The 19,736-nt window shown below is 38.9% G+C and overlaps 3 protein-coding genes across 4 annotated transcripts; all 3 read left to right on the top strand.

Annotated features, from left to right (window-relative positions):
- Positions 1–5,142: 5,142 nt before the first annotated feature.
- Positions 5,143–7,153, top strand: LOC113734493 (uncharacterized). Of its 2 annotated transcripts, none has more exons than XM_027261070.2 (2): positions 5,143–5,405; positions 5,534–7,153. In XM_027261070.2, the coding sequence occupies exon 2, from the start codon at positions 5,582–5,584 to the stop codon at positions 6,908–6,910; it is 1,329 nt and encodes a 442-aa protein (XP_027116871.1). In that variant the 5' UTR covers positions 5,143–5,405; positions 5,534–5,581; the 3' UTR covers positions 6,911–7,153. The 2 variants fall into 2 exon arrangements, with proteins under 2 accessions (XP_027116871.1, XP_027116872.1); XM_027261071.2 differs by having other exon boundaries at positions 5,144–5,405; positions 5,752–7,153.
- Positions 7,154–17,288: 10,135 nt separating this feature from the next.
- LOC113735506 (uncharacterized) lies at positions 17,289–18,194 on the top strand. Its single transcript, XM_027262507.1, has one exon. The coding sequence runs from the start codon at positions 17,289–17,291 to the stop codon at positions 18,192–18,194; it is 906 nt and encodes a 301-aa protein (XP_027118308.1).
- A 575-nt stretch (positions 18,195–18,769) lies between these two features.
- Positions 18,770–19,705, top strand: LOC113735505 (F-box/kelch-repeat protein At3g23880-like). The gene has a single exon (XM_027262506.1). It carries the CDS (start codon positions 18,770–18,772, stop codon positions 19,703–19,705), a length of 936 nt encoding a protein of 311 aa, XP_027118307.1.
- The last annotated feature ends 31 nt before the right edge of the window (positions 19,706–19,736 follow it).

Here is a 19,736-nt window from a genome sequence, read left to right as displayed (position 1 = left end):
TAATAAGAGATGGCTCAAAAGGGAAGAAATAAATCAAGTGGTGGAGCAAGCTTGGAAACAAACAGTTGAAGGAAATAGGATGTATAGAATTACTAGACAGGTTGCTAATTGCAGAGTGGCTTTACTCAAATGGAAAAACAGTTTCACAGGAAACACTTTGCTAAGAATCAACCAAGTGAAGCAACAGATTAAGGAAATCAAAGGTTCTAGGGATTCAGGAAATAAGGATAAGATGGCTGAACTAATGCATCAGTTGAAAAAGACTTACTTTGAAGAAGAGCAGTATTGGTCTCAGAAAGCAAGGATTGATTGGTTGAGAGAAGGGGATAAGAACACAAAATTCTTCCATGCTTGTGTGAAGGGAAGAAGAAGGAAAAACAGAATGCTTAACACTCAAAGAGAAGATGGAACGTGCACAAAAAGTGAGGAGGAGCTGGAGAAAGAAGTAGCAGACTATTATAGAGTTATGTTCTCTAGTTCTGGCAGTGAGGGTCTAGGAGAGATTCTAAGTGGTCTATCTCCAACTATCACTACTGAGATGAATGATAAGCTTACTAAAGAAGTTGATGAATTGGAAATTAAAATAGCTCTTTTTTCTATGAACCCAAATAAGGCTCCAGGTCAAGATGGTATGACTCCTTTGTTCTTTCAAAAATTTTGGCATGTTGTTAAATCAGATTTAATTGCTGCCATTAGGCATTTTTTCCAATCAAGCAATATGCCTAAATCTTGGAATCATACTGTCATTTCTGTTATTCCCAAAACACAGAATCCAACTAATTTGAAGAGCTATAGGCCAATTAGCCTTTGTAATGTAGTTTATAAAGTGATTTCAAAAATATTGCCCAATAGACTCAAGAAAGTTTTAAGCTATTGCATTAGCAAAAATCAAGCAGCTTTTATCCCAGGCAGGCAAATCCTTGACAATGTCATTCTGTGTCATGAATATTTGCATCACATGAAAAATAAAAGACAAGGACAGAATAGTTTTATGGCTGTGAAACATGACATGTCCAAGGCCTACGACAGAGTGGAATGGAAATTCCTTGATTCCATGATGGCTAAGATGGGCTTCTGTACGGTCTGGAGGCAATGGATTTGGAGCTGTCTTGCCTCAGTCACATACTCGTTTAATATTAATGGAGGGCCAAAAGAGTTTGTAATTCCAGAAAGAGGAATCAGATAAGGTGATCCACTATGACCTTATCATTTCCTTTTATGTTTAGAAGGCTTTTCCAATTTATTGAAGCAGGCTGAAGGTAATAAAAGGATTTCTGGGATGAAGATAAGCAGGAATGGCCCAAGTATGACTCACTTATTTTTTGCTGACGATTCTTTAATTTTCTATAAAGCTGACAGAGAGGAAGCCAGCGAACTCATTCAAATTCTGAGAAAGTATAAGAAGGGGTCTGGTCAATCTATAAATCTGGAAAAATCCTCAATGTTCTTCAGTAGTAATGTGAATCATCAAAGGAAAAGGGAAGTGAAGCAAAGTATAGGCACAATTTAGGTTGCTACACAAGGGAGATATCTGGGGCTGGGGCTCCCTATGGTGATAACAAGATCTAAACAACAAGTTTTTGGCTACATTAAGGACAGTATCAGCAGGAGAATGAATAGCTGGAAGAACAAGTTGCTTAGCCAATGTGGGAAGGAAGTATTATTGAAGACAGTGTCCATAGCAATGCCAGTCTATACAATGTCCTGCTTTAAGCTGCCAAACAAACTTTGTAAAGAAGTGTCTTCCATGTTTGCTAACTACTGGTAGGGTGAAGCTGAAGGGAGAAATAAGATGCATTGGTGCTCATGAGGGAGATTGACTAAGGAGAAACAAGAGAGAGGATTGGGATTCAAGGTCCTACAGAACTTTAACAAAGCCTTGCTAGCTAAACAGATATGGAGATTGATTTCCAAACCAAACCTATTAGTTAGTAAGGTCTTGAGAGCAAAGTACTACCATAAGGACTCAATCTTTAAGTGCAAAGTCCCTAAGTGTGCTTCGTGGATTTGGCAAAGCCTGATGAATGTTAGAGATTTTGTGCAAAATGGAACTAGAAAGAACATAGGCAATGGCAAGGCAACCAACATTTGGAAGGACAACTGAATTCCGGGAAATAAGGATGGCAGAGTCACCTCACTGATGCCTCTGAATTGCAACATCAAAAGAGTTGAGGAGCTAATCAGTGGCTATAGATGGAGAATACCACTAATATTTAGGGCCTTTAACCGGAAGGATGCAGAGAAAATTCTGGAGATTCCTATTAGTATCTCAGGAAAGGATGATAGCAATTATTGGGTACATAGTGGCAATGGTATATACACTATCAACTTGGGATACAAGGCACTATCCAGAGGAACAACTCAACAAAAGGGAACAAAAGAGAATGAGGCAGAAACTAGTATAGCAAGTTTCTATGAAAAGCAATGGAAGTGGACGTGGAGACTGAACGTTGAGAGCAAGATAAAATATTTCATTTGGAAGTGCCTACATGGTCTGCTACCAGTTAACGGCCTGGTGTGTAAAAGAACACAAAAGGGTGATCCAATCTGTGATGGTTGTGGAGAACAGGAAGAGGCAACTGAACACATATTTTTCCAATGCAACAAAGCGCAAGAGGTGTGGAAAATGGCTCCATTACAATGGGATGGATTAAAGGAACAAATAGGGAATTTTCAAGCTTGGTGGACTGCTATTCTGGAAGCTACAAGCAAGACAGATGGAAGGGAACATATAGAGCTCACTGTGAACATCCTCTGGCAACTCTAGAAAAGGAGAAATGAATGGAAGTTCAATGCCAAACAAAGGCACCCTTGGAAAACAATCCAAAAGTCTCAACAGGAATGGCAAGAACAAGCAGCTGACTAGAGCAAGCAAAAAATGATCTTGGAGGATGCAGAAAACGCTGAAGAGGAAGTACATTCAGAGGAGGCAGGAAGGAGTGAAATTCAAATCAAAATATCAACTAAAGTGCAAGAACAATCCAATAGAGTGGGCATGGGATTTATCGCATCTAATTTCAACAATCAGTTGGTGGCTGCCTGGGCACTTATTGATAGGAAAACAGCGAATCAAATGCAGTCTACTGCAGAAGCTGTGCAAATGGCCATCATAAAGGCTAGACAACAGCAATGGAAGGAAATTATAGTCCACATCCCTAGCTCCCAGCTACTGAAGATGATAACGGAAATGGTGGTTAAGGACATCAAAATGGCTACTTTGATAGAGGATATTAATGACCTCAGGTCCTTATTTCAGAAATGCGCCTTTTGTTTAGATAGGAGCTTAGACTCTAGATGTGAAGTGATTAGTGATTATGCTTTAGGTATATTTCAAGATGAGGAATTGATCAATTCTCAGTGTGTCTAACACTTTTGTATAGCATTTCTTGAGCCTTTGCTCATATAAGTGTACATTTTTTGCCAATCAATACAAAAAGCTAACGTTGTAGAAAAAAAAAGTATAAGCTTTTCTTTTGTCAATTTTTTTTTTGGGGTACAATTTCTTTTGTCTAATTGAATTATAGTCCTTTTAAGTGTTTGGTCATCCGCACCAAAAATTATAGAGAAGGTTAGGAAATTTGAAGTTGTAAGCTTATGGCTGCTGGACTACAGCTCAAAAAAATGGTTGCCTAATTTTCGAGTGGTTGTACCATGTGCAGTTGCGCTTGTACGTAGATTAGTCCATCTCGTGAATCATGCATCATATTCATTGTTTTGTAGATTATTCCTATAATATATTTAACAAAAATATTATAGTAGATTATATTTTTCACTCTTTTGTTGGACAAAAATTCCTCAACCCGAAAATTATCTCGCTTGCTTAACTCAATTTACTGAATATTTTATATTAAGAATAATGTTAGAATTTTTTTAACTAATCGTCGTATGTCCAAACTTGACATCTTCTTAGAACTAAAAGAAGCATACGAAAGAGAATATGTATTTTTTTTTATTTTTTTCCATTTATTTGGGTCATGAATCATAATCATTCTATTTAAATGAAGCAATTTCTTTATATTTGTGGACTCATGGTGGATACAATCCTTTCTAGTTAGTTTGAATAAGCAACATTGTCAGGGTTAATATTTTAATGTTACAATAGTTCTTGTATTAATTGTTTAAATTACCTTTCCAATCAACCATAGATAGACATGTTTACAACTCCAAAACCGTCGATTTCGATTTAAAAGCTAATGATTTTGATTCTTTTGAAAGGTGGAACTTGAACCAGAATCGGCTCTTATAAGGATAGTTATGGTAAGTCGGTAACAGTTCTTGAACATTTGCTTCTAGTCCGATTTATTCCGATTACGATTCTGATTTCTTTCGATTATGGTTCCATTTCTTTTAGTTATGTTTAAACACTTATTCTTATAACATTGATTTGGGAAATGTAATTTGGACTCCTTTTTTGTTATTTGCACTCCTACCATTTATTTTATCATATAATTTAATAAATGAAAAATATTTGATTAAAATGATAATAGAAGTGTGATTAACAAAAGTAGGAGTGCAAATAACATTTCCCATTGATTTTAAGAAATGTGACAATGGATATAAAAAAAATAAGAACTTTATTATATTATCATGTGGAAGGAAAAAAAGATGCAAAATTCATGAAAAAAAAATCTCATTGTTGATTAGATTAGATTAGCTTAGATATACATTAGTCATGGGGTATAAACTTATTAAAAGAATGGGACAATGAGTTGTTGAGTTTGGATTGGAACTGTTGGTATTAGATGCTGACTTAGTAGATATTTTTTTAGATGGTTTGAATGGATTCTAAATCGCCGATTCCAATTTTGATTCAAAATTTGGATAAACCTCCGAATCTGAACCTCTAGTTAGGGTTATAGTTCTAGTTTCTAAAATTTGATTCCAATTTTAGTTCAACAAATCGTCGAATCAAAATTAATTCAAACCTAAATCGTGATCACCCTTATTCATAAGGTCTTGACTCGTGCAAAGGTAATATCCAAAAATATGCTTTAACATCAAAATTTTGGATGTTGCAGAATCAAAGGGTCTTATTTTTTTCCTAATTTTTTTTTTAGGGTGGGATCTTTTGCAATAATAATAATAATAATAATTAGTAATCGACACCTATTATCATTTCTATATTTCGGGGATCCAAGAAATCCTCCCAATGAGTAAATGACAGTAGACTGTGCATACCGACCGGAAGTACTCAAAACCACTTTCGAACACAAAAGTCGCTATTCCATCTTTGCCTCGGACAATCACTCAAATCCCATTTCAAGTCCCTAACTCCACTCCACCTTCCTTTCCCAATTCCCCAACTTTCCTTCCTTTCAAACCCCAAATTTTCACCCCAAAATTGTTCTCTAATGCAAACCTTGGATACCCTTTGAAGTCTTCTTCGAGAGTTTCTTGCTCTAAAGGTCAGTTCTTGGTTGATTCCTGTTTTTCTTGTATACATGTGTAGCTATAATTGATGGGAAATTTTTGTACTTTGCAAGATTTCTGATGTGGGTTTTGTGAAAATTTTTATCTTTATGGTGTTTGTAAGAAATTTTTGGCTGTTGAATGAGTATTAGAGGCTTTGGGTTATTTTTCAATGATGGCACCACCAACTTCTAGAAGAAAGAAATGGACTGAGGCAGAAGAGAGGACTTTAATAGATAAGTATGGTGAGATGGTCTGTGATGGAACTTTAGCTAAAATGAAAACTAGGGAGAAAAAATTTAAGCCTATTGCCTTGTATGTTAATTCTGTACACCATGCTAGGGACCCCGTTACATACCCTTGGCAGTGGACTTGGAAAGATGTGTCAGTAAAAGTGCAGAATATGAGGCATCAGTATGCTTTGGTTAAGCAGAAGATTAAGAAAATGGAATCTGTTGGCGATTCGGGTTGCGGGGATGAGTTTGATTGGATGGAGGGGCTGACGTATTGGTCGAATTTTCTTAGCTATAAGGAGGTTTTTGGTGACGTGTCAGTTGTACACAATAGTTGCGATTCATTAGCGATTGTCGGAGATTGTAATGATAATGATGGGGGTTTTGATGGTGGCGTTCATGGGATGGATATGACTCAGTTTGATCATCTGGGTCATGTGGGTGATGATGATTTTGCACCTGGTCTTGATGGGGTCGATAATGGGATTATCAGTTTGGGGTTCCATTATGAGCGTGAGGAAGGAGAGGAGAATTTTAATGGAGGGAATAAAAGTAATAGTCATGTAAAAGAGGATGGGGATGATGGATTCGTTTATGAAGGCACTGAGCCTACTGGTTCTGATACAAGGAAGAAGAGGAAGGTCTCAAAAGGGTTGGAAAAGAAGGCATGGAGGTTTCTGGCAAACCAATTGGGACAGCTAAGGGAAATGGAAACCCAATTTGAGCAGCGTGAAGCTGATAGAGAACGGGAGAGGTTGAGGAGAGAACGCCTTCTCATGGAAATTGAGCAGGAACGAGACATGAAATGGCAAGAAAGAGAAAAGGAGAGGGAAGAAAGGGAAATATCTAGGGAGAAGCTGAGGAAACAGAGGATTCTTGAATGGGACACCATGGAAAAGGAAATTGAAGACCGGGAAAGGAGAAGACGAGATGAAGACTTAATGTTTGAGAGGCAATGGGAGGAAAGGATGAATAGGAGTAGATTGGAATGGGAGAAGAGGATGGATGACATGCTAAGTCAGCACAGAGCACAAATGAGCCAGATACAGACTCGATTAGTTCACGAACAACAGAGTCTCACTAGTCAGTTGCTTGGTATTGTTTCACAGTGGACAGGTCATCCAACTGGTCTCTCTGACCACACTGGTGCTAGTAGCCATTATCTTAATCAGATGATGCAAAATCTTCACCATGTAAATGGTTTGGTGCATGGTGATGCAAGGGTTGATGGTGATAACCAAGATGATCAATTTATCGTTGATGGCTGATAGTATCATTGTTCCCTTTGATATAGCACAAAAATACAGAGTTGCAGAATTGTAGAGGTCTGTAATGCTAGATCTTTTATTACATTTTGTTCTTTGTATCCCCCCCTTTTTCTCTTATTCTTTTCTTGCCTATTTTAGTGTAGGCTAAATGTTCTCTGCTCCAATTTTTTGATGTAACTAGTGTTCTAAGCTGACCAAAAGGCCAGTTGTGTTTTCTATACAATGCAGCCATCACTTGTCATATTGCCTTGTGTCTTGTTTGTTCTTGCGTCTGAAGGTGATTACATCAGATATTGTCATTTTATAAGACTTTACTAAGCAGTGAAAGTAACATCTACCCTAATTTGACTTAAATTTGTACCTTTTTCTGTTGGGTACCCTAATTTGACTTAAATTTGTTGTTTTTGACAAGACCACATCTGTGTTTTGTATTCCAGCATCAGTTATATGCACTTTGAGCAATTCTTTGGGCCTCTGGCTGCTCTGCCATATTTGAAGCTGAGATTACTAATATTTTGTGGTCCAGCATATTACGGAAAGCAGAAATACCTTGAGACAAATGACACTCTTTCATGCATAGGTTATTGGCGTTGTTTTTAAGTGATCTAATCAAGTAGATTTTTTTAAACTATATATCCCGAACATGAAAAGATGTGAATATGTTATTAATGAATGGAGTTCAGAGACAATCTTCAATGCAAGTGTACATGCACAAAGGTTACCTTATCCAATGACCCTTGCAGTAGCTTTTCTTTTTATTTGTTCCCTTCTCTCAGGTAGATCTATTATATTCCATACAAAAGTTAAATGTAGTATTGGCTGAGGACTCATTATTTTCAAAGTGATTGGTTTTAGCATTTTTATTTGTACTCCATCCTGGAGCAGAAGTTCGGTCTGAAAGGCATTTCTTGTTTGAAGCAAAGCCTATGCCAGTGTTGTCAACATCTAGGCTGTGCTTTAACTTAATTTCCATTTGGTGGAAGTTGATCCTTAAACTTGATTGACTTACTTAGGCTTTCTTTGAATGGCTTATTCAATTTGATTGAATTAGTATACATTACAGTGAGTCACTCATGTTTTGGATGAGAAACATAGATTCTTACTGCTGTCCACCCAATTACGGAGTTGCATACGCTGATGATTGTATCCTTGTAAACTTGAAGCCATAACAATATAATTTAGTTAGCATGACCGTGTTGGTGAGCTCTCATTATTGTGTGATTTTGGGATTTGTGTTCTGATTTTGCTTCGAGTACAGTGGGCGATGTCATGGTCATATATTTACCCGGGGAAGCTCTTTTCCATCTGGACCCCAACTTAATTTGTCAATTTGTCAGCTTTCCTCCTGTGCAGAGCCGTATGAGATAGCAGTTACAGGCTTGACTTGCTTTCTAGGAGATGGAATGGTCTTTTCCCATTTAAACGAGTTGACCTGTGATTTATATTGATTTTTTTCTTATGTGTCTACATGTAAATGGTCTATTCTCATGCTTAAGATCTCTGTTTCACAGTCTTTGTTTCGTGTCCATATCATAGATCTGCATTCAATTCATGATACTGAATTTTGTAGATCATCCAAGTGAACTGTTGTCCTGCGTCTGGTTCAATTTCTGTTTTGGCCTATGGCATGTGGCATTCACATTATGCTTATTCTTTTCTCTTAGATGTACCTTATGAAAGTTTTAATATAAAGCGATGCACGATGCAATTTTGCCATCAGACCTCTGGTTGAGTTAGCATGCTGCCTCTGCCTGTCTGGCGGCCCATTCTGTTTTTAATCCTTTGATTCCTTTCTAGCTGACTTTCAATTCATGCTTAAGGATCTTTTCTGCTCGCTGTGCTGCTCTGGTCGATTACTTGCATTTGGTTACGATCCAAACCATGATTGTGCTTTGTTCAAACTATCAAGAAACTGAATAGGGAGGTAAGGCCTTGATGAGGGTATGTATCTAAATTTCAGCTTTGCTTAGACTTTGAAACTTGCCCCTCAAGAGTCAATCTACATTGATCTTACAAAATGCAATCTCAACCACGATGTTTCATGGCAAATTGTTGGATAATATGCGACTTTGATGCATGATGTCCCCAACTTTTGATGGGTGTTGGAGAAATTGAAACAAAAAAAAAAAAAAACATTTGTTTGGTTGATCATATGGTGCAAAATGATAGTTCTTGAAAGTTGCTAATAAGTTAACCTCGGATAGCACAACATAGGATTTTATCGTATTTACTTCCATTCGAGAAAATGAATCCCTTCATCGCCAACTAACGAGTAGATGAAGCTTATGATATTAAGAAGTTAAAAAGATGATGACTACCAACAACTTTATGAAAACATGATTCATACTTTTTATTGCAATTACGACCATAAACTTTGAACTAGCCTATCTCCAAATGGTACAATAGTTTCACGTTCAACTCAATAAGATACTAAAATCTATCCTTTTTTTTTTTGACACAGGGATATCCGGGTTTTTGGTGCGACTAATCCCCTACGACCCGAGAGGAGATGTCCATTCCTCTTGAAAACGTTAGTCCGAGATTCGATTCTTGGTGATCATATCCTAAAGAAGAGCAACACACCACACGAGCTATCCCGCGTTGGGTCACTAATATCTATCTTGATGTATGAAATTTCTATTATCCAAAGAAAAAAAAACACACACACACACACACACTAGTAATTTAAACCAGCAACATGAAGAGAAATTCCATTTCTGCTCGTGTTGTTGGGAAGTCAATGTCATTGGGCTATCCTCCAAAAGAATAGGATCATTTATTGTTCCTACAATTGTCTCCTCTAGCATAATTTCCTCACTGCCCCAAAGTCACACAATTGTTGTGTACTTTGCCTCTCTCTCATAAGACCCTTTCTTCTCTTCTCTTAGCTCACTATATATTCACTGCAAGTAGATACTTGTCCCATATCCTCTGTGTTTCTCTATCTCTATCTTATTTCAGAGACAAGAGTCTTACAAAAGAAAGTTATTGACATTAAAGAGGCCTTTCACGGAGAAAATGGCAAGCCTAAAGGAAACAGGGAATATTGCAAAATGTCTTGAAGAAAAATTCCCCTCTGTGGATATCAACAAAGAACTAAATCCCGGACAAGATAGAAGTTTCGTAGTGGATCCTATATCATCTAAGATAGCCAGTTCGATGGAGACAAAGGTAAACACATTTTGCTAATTTTGAAGATCTTGTTCATCTCAATGAATACTTAATCATTGTATATCATTAAAATTCACCAAGGCTGCGTTTGAATCGAGGGATTTGACGAAAGATTTGAAACCTTCGTCAAATTCCTCGATCGAAATAAAGAAATCTGGTTGACAGATAAAAATATCATGGCTGACAACTGGATGTTTTTTTTTGCTAAGTAGGATTCAAATATTTTGGTTTGACGTCATATCAATTATCCTGTTGTTTTGCAGTCCAAGGACCAAGGGGAAGGAAACAAGGGAAGTGACAATAGGCCACAGACGTTTGTGTAGGTTCTCCTTGATTCAGAAGTGCATGGCATTTTGTGTATCCTCCATCCCGTGAAAGATGCCAATTTCATACATGACCATTTTTGGGTTATAAGGGACCTAGGTTTAGTGTTCTTGTTTTTTCTCGAGTGTATACATGGTAAGTCATCAGTTCTACTAGGGCAATTTCATAACCTAAAAACTCTTTTGACAAGGGGCACATTTTTTTTTCCTCTCTTCAAATTGTGTTATTCAATTCCTTGTGTTGTTGTAACAATATATACAGTGTTGATTAATTTGAAAATTATTTTTTTTTATTTTCTTATGTTTAATTGAGGCCAAATCATACTCAATATGAACCAGATGGTCACTAAGAGGGAATCAAATAACAAGAAGAGGGATAGTTCAATGTAATTTGTATGTGAATCATAATCTACGTTAATTATTTTTTCGTTGCTCATCTAACTAAAACATCCTAAGAAACCTGCTGATTACCTGCACGTCTTTATAATCATTTACCTAGTTTTGCATGGTAGCTATGTAAGATTGGTAACAATAATTGCAACTTTTATTGCATTCTTTTTCTTGTGGTTTGACTTTTATATCCTAAATTTTTTGTTGTGACGTATTGGATTGTATACTATTTTACTCACCCCATGCTTATGTATTCCAAACTAAGTTGAAAAAAATGCTATTTTTTGGAAAAGAAAAAAACACCTCATAGATCCAAACAATGCACCTTTTCATCCTCATCCTACAAACCATAAAATAATAAATAAACACTGAATAAACAAATGTAAGAAAATCACATTAATTTGCCTGAATAAAAAGGGGAATTGGGGGAGTGAGAGGTCTGTGATTTTGCTAGGTATGTTATAAACTTAGATGCACCAAAAGATCTAATAAATTTTAAGTAATTTCCGTTTGGATTAGCTGTTTTTGAAATATTTTATTATAACAATACAATTGAAAAACTTTTATTGTACATGAAGTTATTTTTTAGGTTATATTTTTTATATTTTAAAAGTTTTTGTTTATATTTTTGGTGTTTTTTAAGTTGTTTTTTTATATCTTTGAGGTTGCTTTTTTTTTTTTTATATATTTTTGGTATTTTTTAAGTTGTTTTTGGTATTTTTGAGATTTTTTTATTTGTGTATTACTGTAGCGTTATAGTTGAAAAAACTTGTTTTTCCAAAAATCCCCAATCCAAACAGAGTTTCAGTATTCAAACTTCATTTCTTATAACAAATGGAGTAAAGGGCTAAATTCAAGCCTTTCCATCCCAAATCATTATTAACAAATAAAGTGGGGAGCTAATTAAATTTACACCTTTGAATTATTTCCTTTGAAGGGGTCTCTCTCTAAAAGTGAGAGCTTCTCTCTCTTGTTTTGAGAGTTTCCCTCCTCTGTGTAGGAGCTTTCATTTTTCGAACTCTTCTGCATAACTCCGTACCAAAGCCCGCCTAGTTTTCAAATCTTTTCAAACCTCAAGAGCACGGCGAGGAGAGATCAGCTGGGCTAGAGCAGGATTCTCCTTTGGCGAGGAGAGATCAGCTGGGATAAAGTTTCAGCTCACAATTGGCCGGATGGAAAAAACCAATTTCATCTACAGCTACCCTTCTCTTTCTTTTGTCTTTGTCAATTAGTGCTTTCTGCCTAATTTCCACCTAACAAGGGTAGTAGGAAGCTTATGCGGTATGCATTCAATCTATGAATATCTAGTACTCTAGGAGTGTTTAAGACCATATCTTTTATTTTGTTTTGTCTTGTGCTTTGTGTTTGTTGTGTTTGTTTTTCCTCTTGGCTCTGCAGGTGGAAAGGCTGTTTGTTCATTTTGAGATAGTATTGGGAACTCTGTAGGGTGTGAGGGAAGATGGAGGAAGAGCTAGCGATGGCTTTGAGAAGGTTCGAACTATCAGATACGGAAGTGGGGGGGATCGACCTAAGCAATGATGATGTAGAACAGAGTGTCCAAGACTGCAGAGGAACTTTGGTTGGACGTATTATAGGAGAAAAGATAGCAAACTTCACAGGGGTAAAACAGTTTACAAACCATGTTTGGGGCTATCCCAGAAATATGCGTGTCACTGAGATTGGCCCCAATGTGTTCCAATTTAGCTTTGAAAGGGTGGAGGAAAAGGAAAAAGTTTTGGCAGGTGGTCCGTGGATTTTAGATAACCAGGTGCTTGTTATAAGGGAGTGGTGTGTAGGATTTGAAAAACGAGTGGAGTGCTTTAGATTTGCTAGTCTCTGGATCCAAGTCTGGAATCTTCCGGTACACTGGATGAGTAAGGCTGCGGGAAGGAAAATAGGAGGGATGTTTAAGAGTGTAAGGGAGGTCATACTACCACCTGGGGGCGGAAAGGAGGGGAGGCATATGAAAATATTTGCGGAGGTTGATTTGCAGCAGCCATTGGTAAGAGGAACATCAGTGAAATTGAACGGAGAAATGGTATGGATTGATTTCAGGTACGAACGCTGCCCAGATTTCTGCTATAAGTGCGGTATCATAGGACATGGAGATAAAAATTGCAGAAGAGAAGCGAGGGCAAACCAAGCTGGTAGGGAAGCACAATTCGGACCGTGGATGAGAGCAGGCAATATAATGTTATCCCCTCTCAGGGGTGAAGCCGGAAAACAGGTGCTTTCTAAGGGACAACATGAAGGTTTGGGTAGAGGTGGTTCAAGAGGGAATGAGGAAGGGATAGGGGAGAGAGCAGGTCAACCGGAAAGGACGAGACAGAACGTAGAGGGAGGGGGGCAAGAGGGGGAAGAGAGAGTAGGGGGAGGCAGGCAAGAGGGAGGAGGGGGAAAAGCTCTAGTCATTAGTGATAAGGAAAGGGAAGCTTGTGTTCCAAGGACAGAGGAGGTGAGGAGGGGTGATCAGGGTATTGGACTGGAAGCTCAAAGACAGGAGGAGGAGAAAATGACAGGAGAGGTGGAAAGTCACATGGACTTCGAATTGCAGGGAGGAGAGGTGGGTGGTGTAATAGAGGGAGGGATAGGAAATAGGGAGCATGTACAGGAGGTTAGAATGGGGGAGGGACAGGATAGAATGCTTTCTTTAGTTTCTGTGAAGGTGGAAAACAAGCGTAAAATACAAAAAGGGTTCCATAGGCTTAAAAGAACACCATTAGGAGAGTTAAACAATAATACTCATATGGGAGACTTGGGGGGAAAAAGAAAGAAACCCATAGTGAATGAGGAGGGAAAAATTATGGAGGAGGATGGAGAGGATGACGGAACACAGGACCAAGGTAGGAAGAAATGTCAGAAAATGATTAAAATGAGGGAACTGGAGGCAATCCCATTGAAGCCTCCACAGTGTAAATGAAGGTCTTGGTGTGGAATTGTCGAGGTGTGGGAGGACCCTTGACAATTCCCCAACTAAAGGAGATGGTACATCTCCACTTTCCAAGTGTGGTTTTTCTGGCTGAGACAAAGAATCAGAAATTAACCATAGAAAAGGTTCAGAAACAAATAAAGTTCGACAATTGCTGGGTGATCAATCCTAGTGGGAAAGCAGGAGGACTAGCTATGATGTGGAAGGAAGAAGTAGAAGTGATGTGTATGGACCAGGGGACTTTCTTCATAGGGATGAAACTGAGTGATAGGGAAACTGATTGTGAATGGTGGCTGGTGGGAGTGTATGCGAGTACAGATGAAAATATAAGAAAGGAGCAGTGGAAAACGTTAGAACAAAAAAAGAGGGATTGGGGGGAATATTGGGTACTGGTAGGAGACTTTAATGACATCAGAAATTAACCATAGAAAAGGTTCAGAAACAAATAAAGTTCGACAATTGCTGGGTGATCAATCCTAGTGGGAAAGCAGGAGGACTAGCTATGATGTGGAAGGAAGAAGTAGAAGTGATGTGTATGGACCAGGGGACTTTCTTCATAGGGATGAAACTGAGTGATAGGGAAACTGATTGTGAATGGTGGCTGGTGGGAGTGTATGCGAGTACAGATGAAAATATAAGAAAGGAGCAGTGGAAAACGTTAGAACAAAAAAAGAGGGATTGGGGGGAATATTGGGTACTGGTAGGAGACTTTAATGACATCAGATCAGGGGAGGAAAAGTGGGGAGGGAGGAGGAGACATGAGAGTAGCTTTAAGGAGTTCAACAGGTTTATAAAGGAGAATGAGCTGGTTGATTTAGGCTTTGAGGGGAAACCTTGGACATGGTGCAATCAGTGGGAAGGTGAGGGTGAAGTAAAGGAAAGACTGGATAGGGGCTTGGCTAGTATAAAATGGTACCATATGTTTGCTAGAGCCAGTTGTAGCCATGTAGAAAATGAAGCTTCGGACCATAGCGCACTGGTTATAGACATAAATCCCAACCAGAGGAAGGTGAAGAGAAGGTTCTACTTTGACCAGCGTTGGGCCAAGATGGAAGAAACAAAAGGAGTAGTAGAAAGAGCCTGGGGATTAGAACATAAAGGATCAAGGATGTTTAAGGTAACAAAAAAAATAAGGGAGTGCAGAATGGCCTTACTTACATGGAGAAGGAAAAGTAATATGAATTCTGGGAAAAACATCCAGGTGATAAAGGGGAGGATTCAGGAGCTGAAGGATAGCAACAGCACAGGAAAAAAGGGTCAGCTGGTAGAGCTAAAGTTGCAACTGAGTAAGGCATATCGAGAGGAGGAATTATACTGGAGTCAAAAGGCTAGGACAAGGTGGTTGAGGGAAGGAGACAAAAACACAGCTTTCTTCCATGTGAGTGTGATGAAGGCAAGGAAACAAAGACAGATTACATGTCTACAAAAGGATAATGGTCAATGGTGCACAAATGAGCAGGAAGTTAAGGAGGAAATTTGTGGATATTACAAACACTTGTTCACCTCTGGAGGTGCGGACCAGTTAGAAGAAACACTACAGGGAGTTCCTAATACTATAACAAGACAGATGAACGAGCACCTGATCCGACCTGTAGGGGAACAAGAGATATACAAAGCTTTGTTTTCCATGCATCCAAACAAATCACCCGGGATAGATGGTATGTCCCCTCTCTTTTTCCAAAACTACTGGAATATTGTGAGAAGCGATGTGGTGAATGCTGTTTCGAGTTTTTTTCACTCTGGTAATATGCTTAAGGTGATTAATGAAACCTTGATTACTTTGATCCCTAAAGTGGACCATCCCATCAATATGACTCAGTTCAGACCTATTAGCTTGTGCAACACTTTATACAAAATCATTTCAAAAGTTCTTGCTAATAGACTGAAAGTTGTTTTAAAGAAGTGCATTAGTGAGTCGCAGTCAGCTTTTGTGCCAGGTAGACAAATTGTGGATAATGTCCTCATTGCTCATGAAGTGATGTATTTTTTGAAAAATAAAAGAAAAGGAAAGACAGGTTTTATGGCCATTAAACTTGATATGTCCAAAGCCTACGATAGAGTGGAATGGAAATTCATAGGAAGAATGATGATGCATATGGGTTTCTGCCCTATCTTTGTTAGGTGGATAATGGCTTGCATTTCTTCGGTGTCTTTTTCTTTCAATCTTAATGGAACCAAAGTGGGTTATATTAATGCTAGTAGAGGTTTGAGACAAGGAGACCCCCTTTCTCCCTACCTTTTCTTAATCTGTGCAGAGAGTTTGTCGCATTTGATAAACACAAAAGTGGGAGAGAAGCTGCTCACAGGAGTGAAAGTGTGTAAGAACAGTCCGCAAATATCTCACTTATTTTTTGCAGATGATTCACTGATTTGCTGTAAGGCAACGGTACAGGAGGCTAAACAAGTGAAAGAAATGCTACAAAGATATGCGATAGCTTCTGGACAACTTGTAAACTTTGACAAATCTGCAGTATACTTTAGCAGGAATATTTCGAGGACAAGAAGAGAGACCATCTGTCAAGAGTTGGGGAACTTAAAGGAGGCAACAAACGGGAAATATCTGGGGCTACCAATGGCAATAGGTAGAACAAAGAATCAAGTGTTTGGCTATATTAAATGTGCTGTCATCAAGAAGCTGAAAGGTTGGACAACCAAAATGCTGAGTTTGGCAGGAAAGGAAGTGCTCATAAAGTCAGTAATTCTTGCGATGCCAAATTATGCTATGGCCTGTTTCAAATTACCTAAAGGACTGTGCGAGGATATCTGCAAGAGCATAGCAAACTTTTGGTGGGGAAATAGTGATCAGGAGAAGAAAATCCATTGGATTAGCTGGTCGAAACTAGCTGAAGTGAAAGGAAATGGGGGGATGGGTTTCAGGGACTTGGAATGTTTTAACAAAGCGTTACTTGCTAAGCAATTATGGAGAATCATTTGCTCTCCAAATCTGCTTGTAAGTAAAGTGCTTAGAAGTAAGTATTTAAAAGATCTTAAGTCCCTGGAAAAGCATCCTCCAACTTCAGCTTCCTGGTCATGGAAAAGCATACATAGTGCGTGGAGCTTGCTGGATGATGGACTGTGGAAGAGAATAGGGGATGGAATACAGGTGAATATTTGGAAGGACAGATGGATTTTGGAATCTGAGACAGGTAGGCCTACAACACCAAGTCCCGCAAATAGCCAACTCCAAACGGTCAGCCAGTTAATTCGCAATGGAAGATGGAACGGCGAAATATTGCAGAATGTCTTCAACAATGCAGATAGAGAGCGAATCATAAGCATGCCTCTTAGCATGTTCAAGCGACCTGACAGGCTCTTTTGGAAATTTGCTAAATCTGGAAACTATACAGTAAAGTCAGGATATAGGAAGGCTATGCAGGATAACAACAGAAGCAAAAGAAGACAAAGGCTGGAAGGGGAGACGAGTTGGGAGTTGAGGAAACATTCTGTCTGGAAACAACTGTGGAACTTGCATCTTAAGCACAAAATTAAACACTTCATCTAGAAGTGCTTACAGAAGGGAGTTGCGGTGAACGAAGCCATCTACAAAAGGACGGGGAAAGGGGATATGATATGTCCTGTCTGTGGAGATGAAATAGAAACAGTCGAGCATATGCTTTTCACTTGCCCAAGAGCTCAAGTTGTATGGAAATTGGCATCAGTCAGATGGGAGGGGCTGAGAGATCTACAAGGTAATTTATGGAGATGGTGGGTGGCGGTGGCGCAGACAGGAACTAAGGAGTCGGGGACAGAGCATATAAGCCTAACAGCAAACATCATGTGGAACATTTGGAAAGCAAGAAACAAGGTGGCATTCGAGCAAAAAAGGAAGGAGGCGAAGGAGATAGGTCTGAAAGCACAACAAGAATGGCAGGAGTATGAGGATGTGAGGAAACAGGAGGAGGGGTACAAAAAGACGGCAGGAGGCAAGGGAAAGTTTAAACCAGGGAAGGAACCAGTGCTAGATGGAGTTATTAGAATTAATACAGATGCAGCCCTTAATGCGAGAATGATAAGAACAGGGAAGGGAATAGTGGCTAGGCATTGGACAGGCGAAATTATTAGAGCAAGGGGAGTAGTAGAGCAGAAGAAGGGGGATGCTCTAATGGAAGAAACTTTAGCCATTAGATTAGCTCTCCAAATGGCTCGTGAAGAAGGTTGGGGGAAGATAGCTATCTTCTCAGACTGTAAAACGGCTACTAACTACATTAATGACAACAATGTTCAAGATGGAATCCTAGCAACCATCCTGGAAGACATTGCAGATATGGTTCAAGTTTTTGACTACTGCACGATTTCTTGGAAGCCTAGATCTCTTAATACAGCAAGTCATAGGCTAGCATGTTTTGCTTCTCAGCTAGTTAATGATGTTAATTGGGTAAACCAGTTCCCATGCTGGTTAAAGGAGGCTAATAGATTAGATGACAGGGCTTATACTCATTTTGTAAGTAGTCCTTGTATGATCAAGTGTTAACATCTATATAGTTATTATCGTTTGTGGAAAAAAAAAAATTAAATTTACACCTTTAATTCTTAAATCCACAATCTGATGCATTAATGTCTCGTAGCATTAGCGTTGGAATTTGTGCAATGGATATAAATTTAGGATGGAGGGATTTGGATTTAACTCCTCCTAACGACACATAGGAGCGTTTTATTAAACAGAAAAAAATTTGTTAGAAACACTTTGACAAGGGTAGCTAGATCTATGGTTTACCTATTTTGAATATTTTCCTTTTCCAAATAATTCTGAATATACTCGTAGTTGGATTGTTAACAACCCTTCTTCCCCCCATCCCCCCCCCCCCCCCCCCCCCCCCCCCCCCCCCCCCCCCCCCCCCCCCCCCCCCCCCCCCCCAGCCCCCCAAAAAAAAAAAAACCCCGCCAAACCAAGCAAAGCATATAAAACCAAGGAAAGGCTTTCTCAACTTAATCATACAGCCGCACCCTATAAACCCTACAGGTTCCGTACTACATAAAATCATCACTTTTGGAGTCAGAATCTGAAGATCTTCACCTTGAATCTGCCAGCAGCAGAGACACGAATTAATGGCGAAGAAGAAGCATGCATCAAAGAGGCTCCAAAGAGAGGAGAAAAGAATAGTCAAGTTTAACTTCTACATTCCTCCAGAAGTATGCGAGAATATTCTCGTCAGGGTGGATGCCAAGAATCTCTGCAGATTCAAGTGCGTCTGCCATGGATGGTATGATCTGATCTCCAGCTCTCGTTTCACCAAGAAACAATTTGAGCTATTAAAACCAGACCCCGAGCGAAACCCTGATCGAGTATTCATGATCTACCCACATGCCACCATTGATATCAATGCTTGTATTGGCAGCCAAAAATACAACGAAGGCAGCAATCTGATGAATAAAAAGGTTCGCTATCCAAAGCCGTCTTCTTTCGGTTCTTTGCGAATCATGGGTTCTTGCGATGGCTTAGTATCCTTAATGAGTGAATACAATAAAAACAAGGTTATATTGATGTGGAATCCTTCCACAAAAGATTTACTAACTTTAGATGTGCCTGAATCTGAATCCGTTGGTTATGGTCACGAGTTTTATTGGTTCGGCCACAATGATTGCAGCAGTAATAATGGTAGTTACAAATTAGTTTTATGCCTTCGCACCACTTTGTATAATCCTATTTATACAATATATGTACTCAACTCGAACTCGAGCAGAAGTTTGTACCACTGGACAAGGACTGCCGAACTGCAACTAATATCACAAATGCCTTATGGACAGAGATTGCATGGATGTAGGGGCACCTTACTAAACGGCATAGTTCATTGGCCATCATATTGCGAGGTGACTGCTTATCATCTATCAGAAGCCACAGTTAGGAGGATAGCAGTGCCCAGTATCAATCATGGCGATGGTCATGGTTGGGATCAATGCTTTACATTGGGGGTTTTTGACGGATGCCTTGGTGCAATTTGTAAGCCGCCTGAGAATAAATTCGAAATATGGATAATGAAATAATACGGCGTTGGTGAATCTTGGACTAAGTATG

The sequence above is a fragment of the Coffea arabica genome, chromosome 3c (assembly GCF_036785885.1).
Source record: "Coffea arabica cultivar ET-39 chromosome 3c, Coffea Arabica ET-39 HiFi, whole genome shotgun sequence".
In the NCBI taxonomy this organism is placed as follows: domain Eukaryota; kingdom Viridiplantae; phylum Streptophyta; class Magnoliopsida; order Gentianales; family Rubiaceae; genus Coffea; species Coffea arabica.
This window is presented reverse-complemented; position numbering and strand designations above follow the sequence as displayed.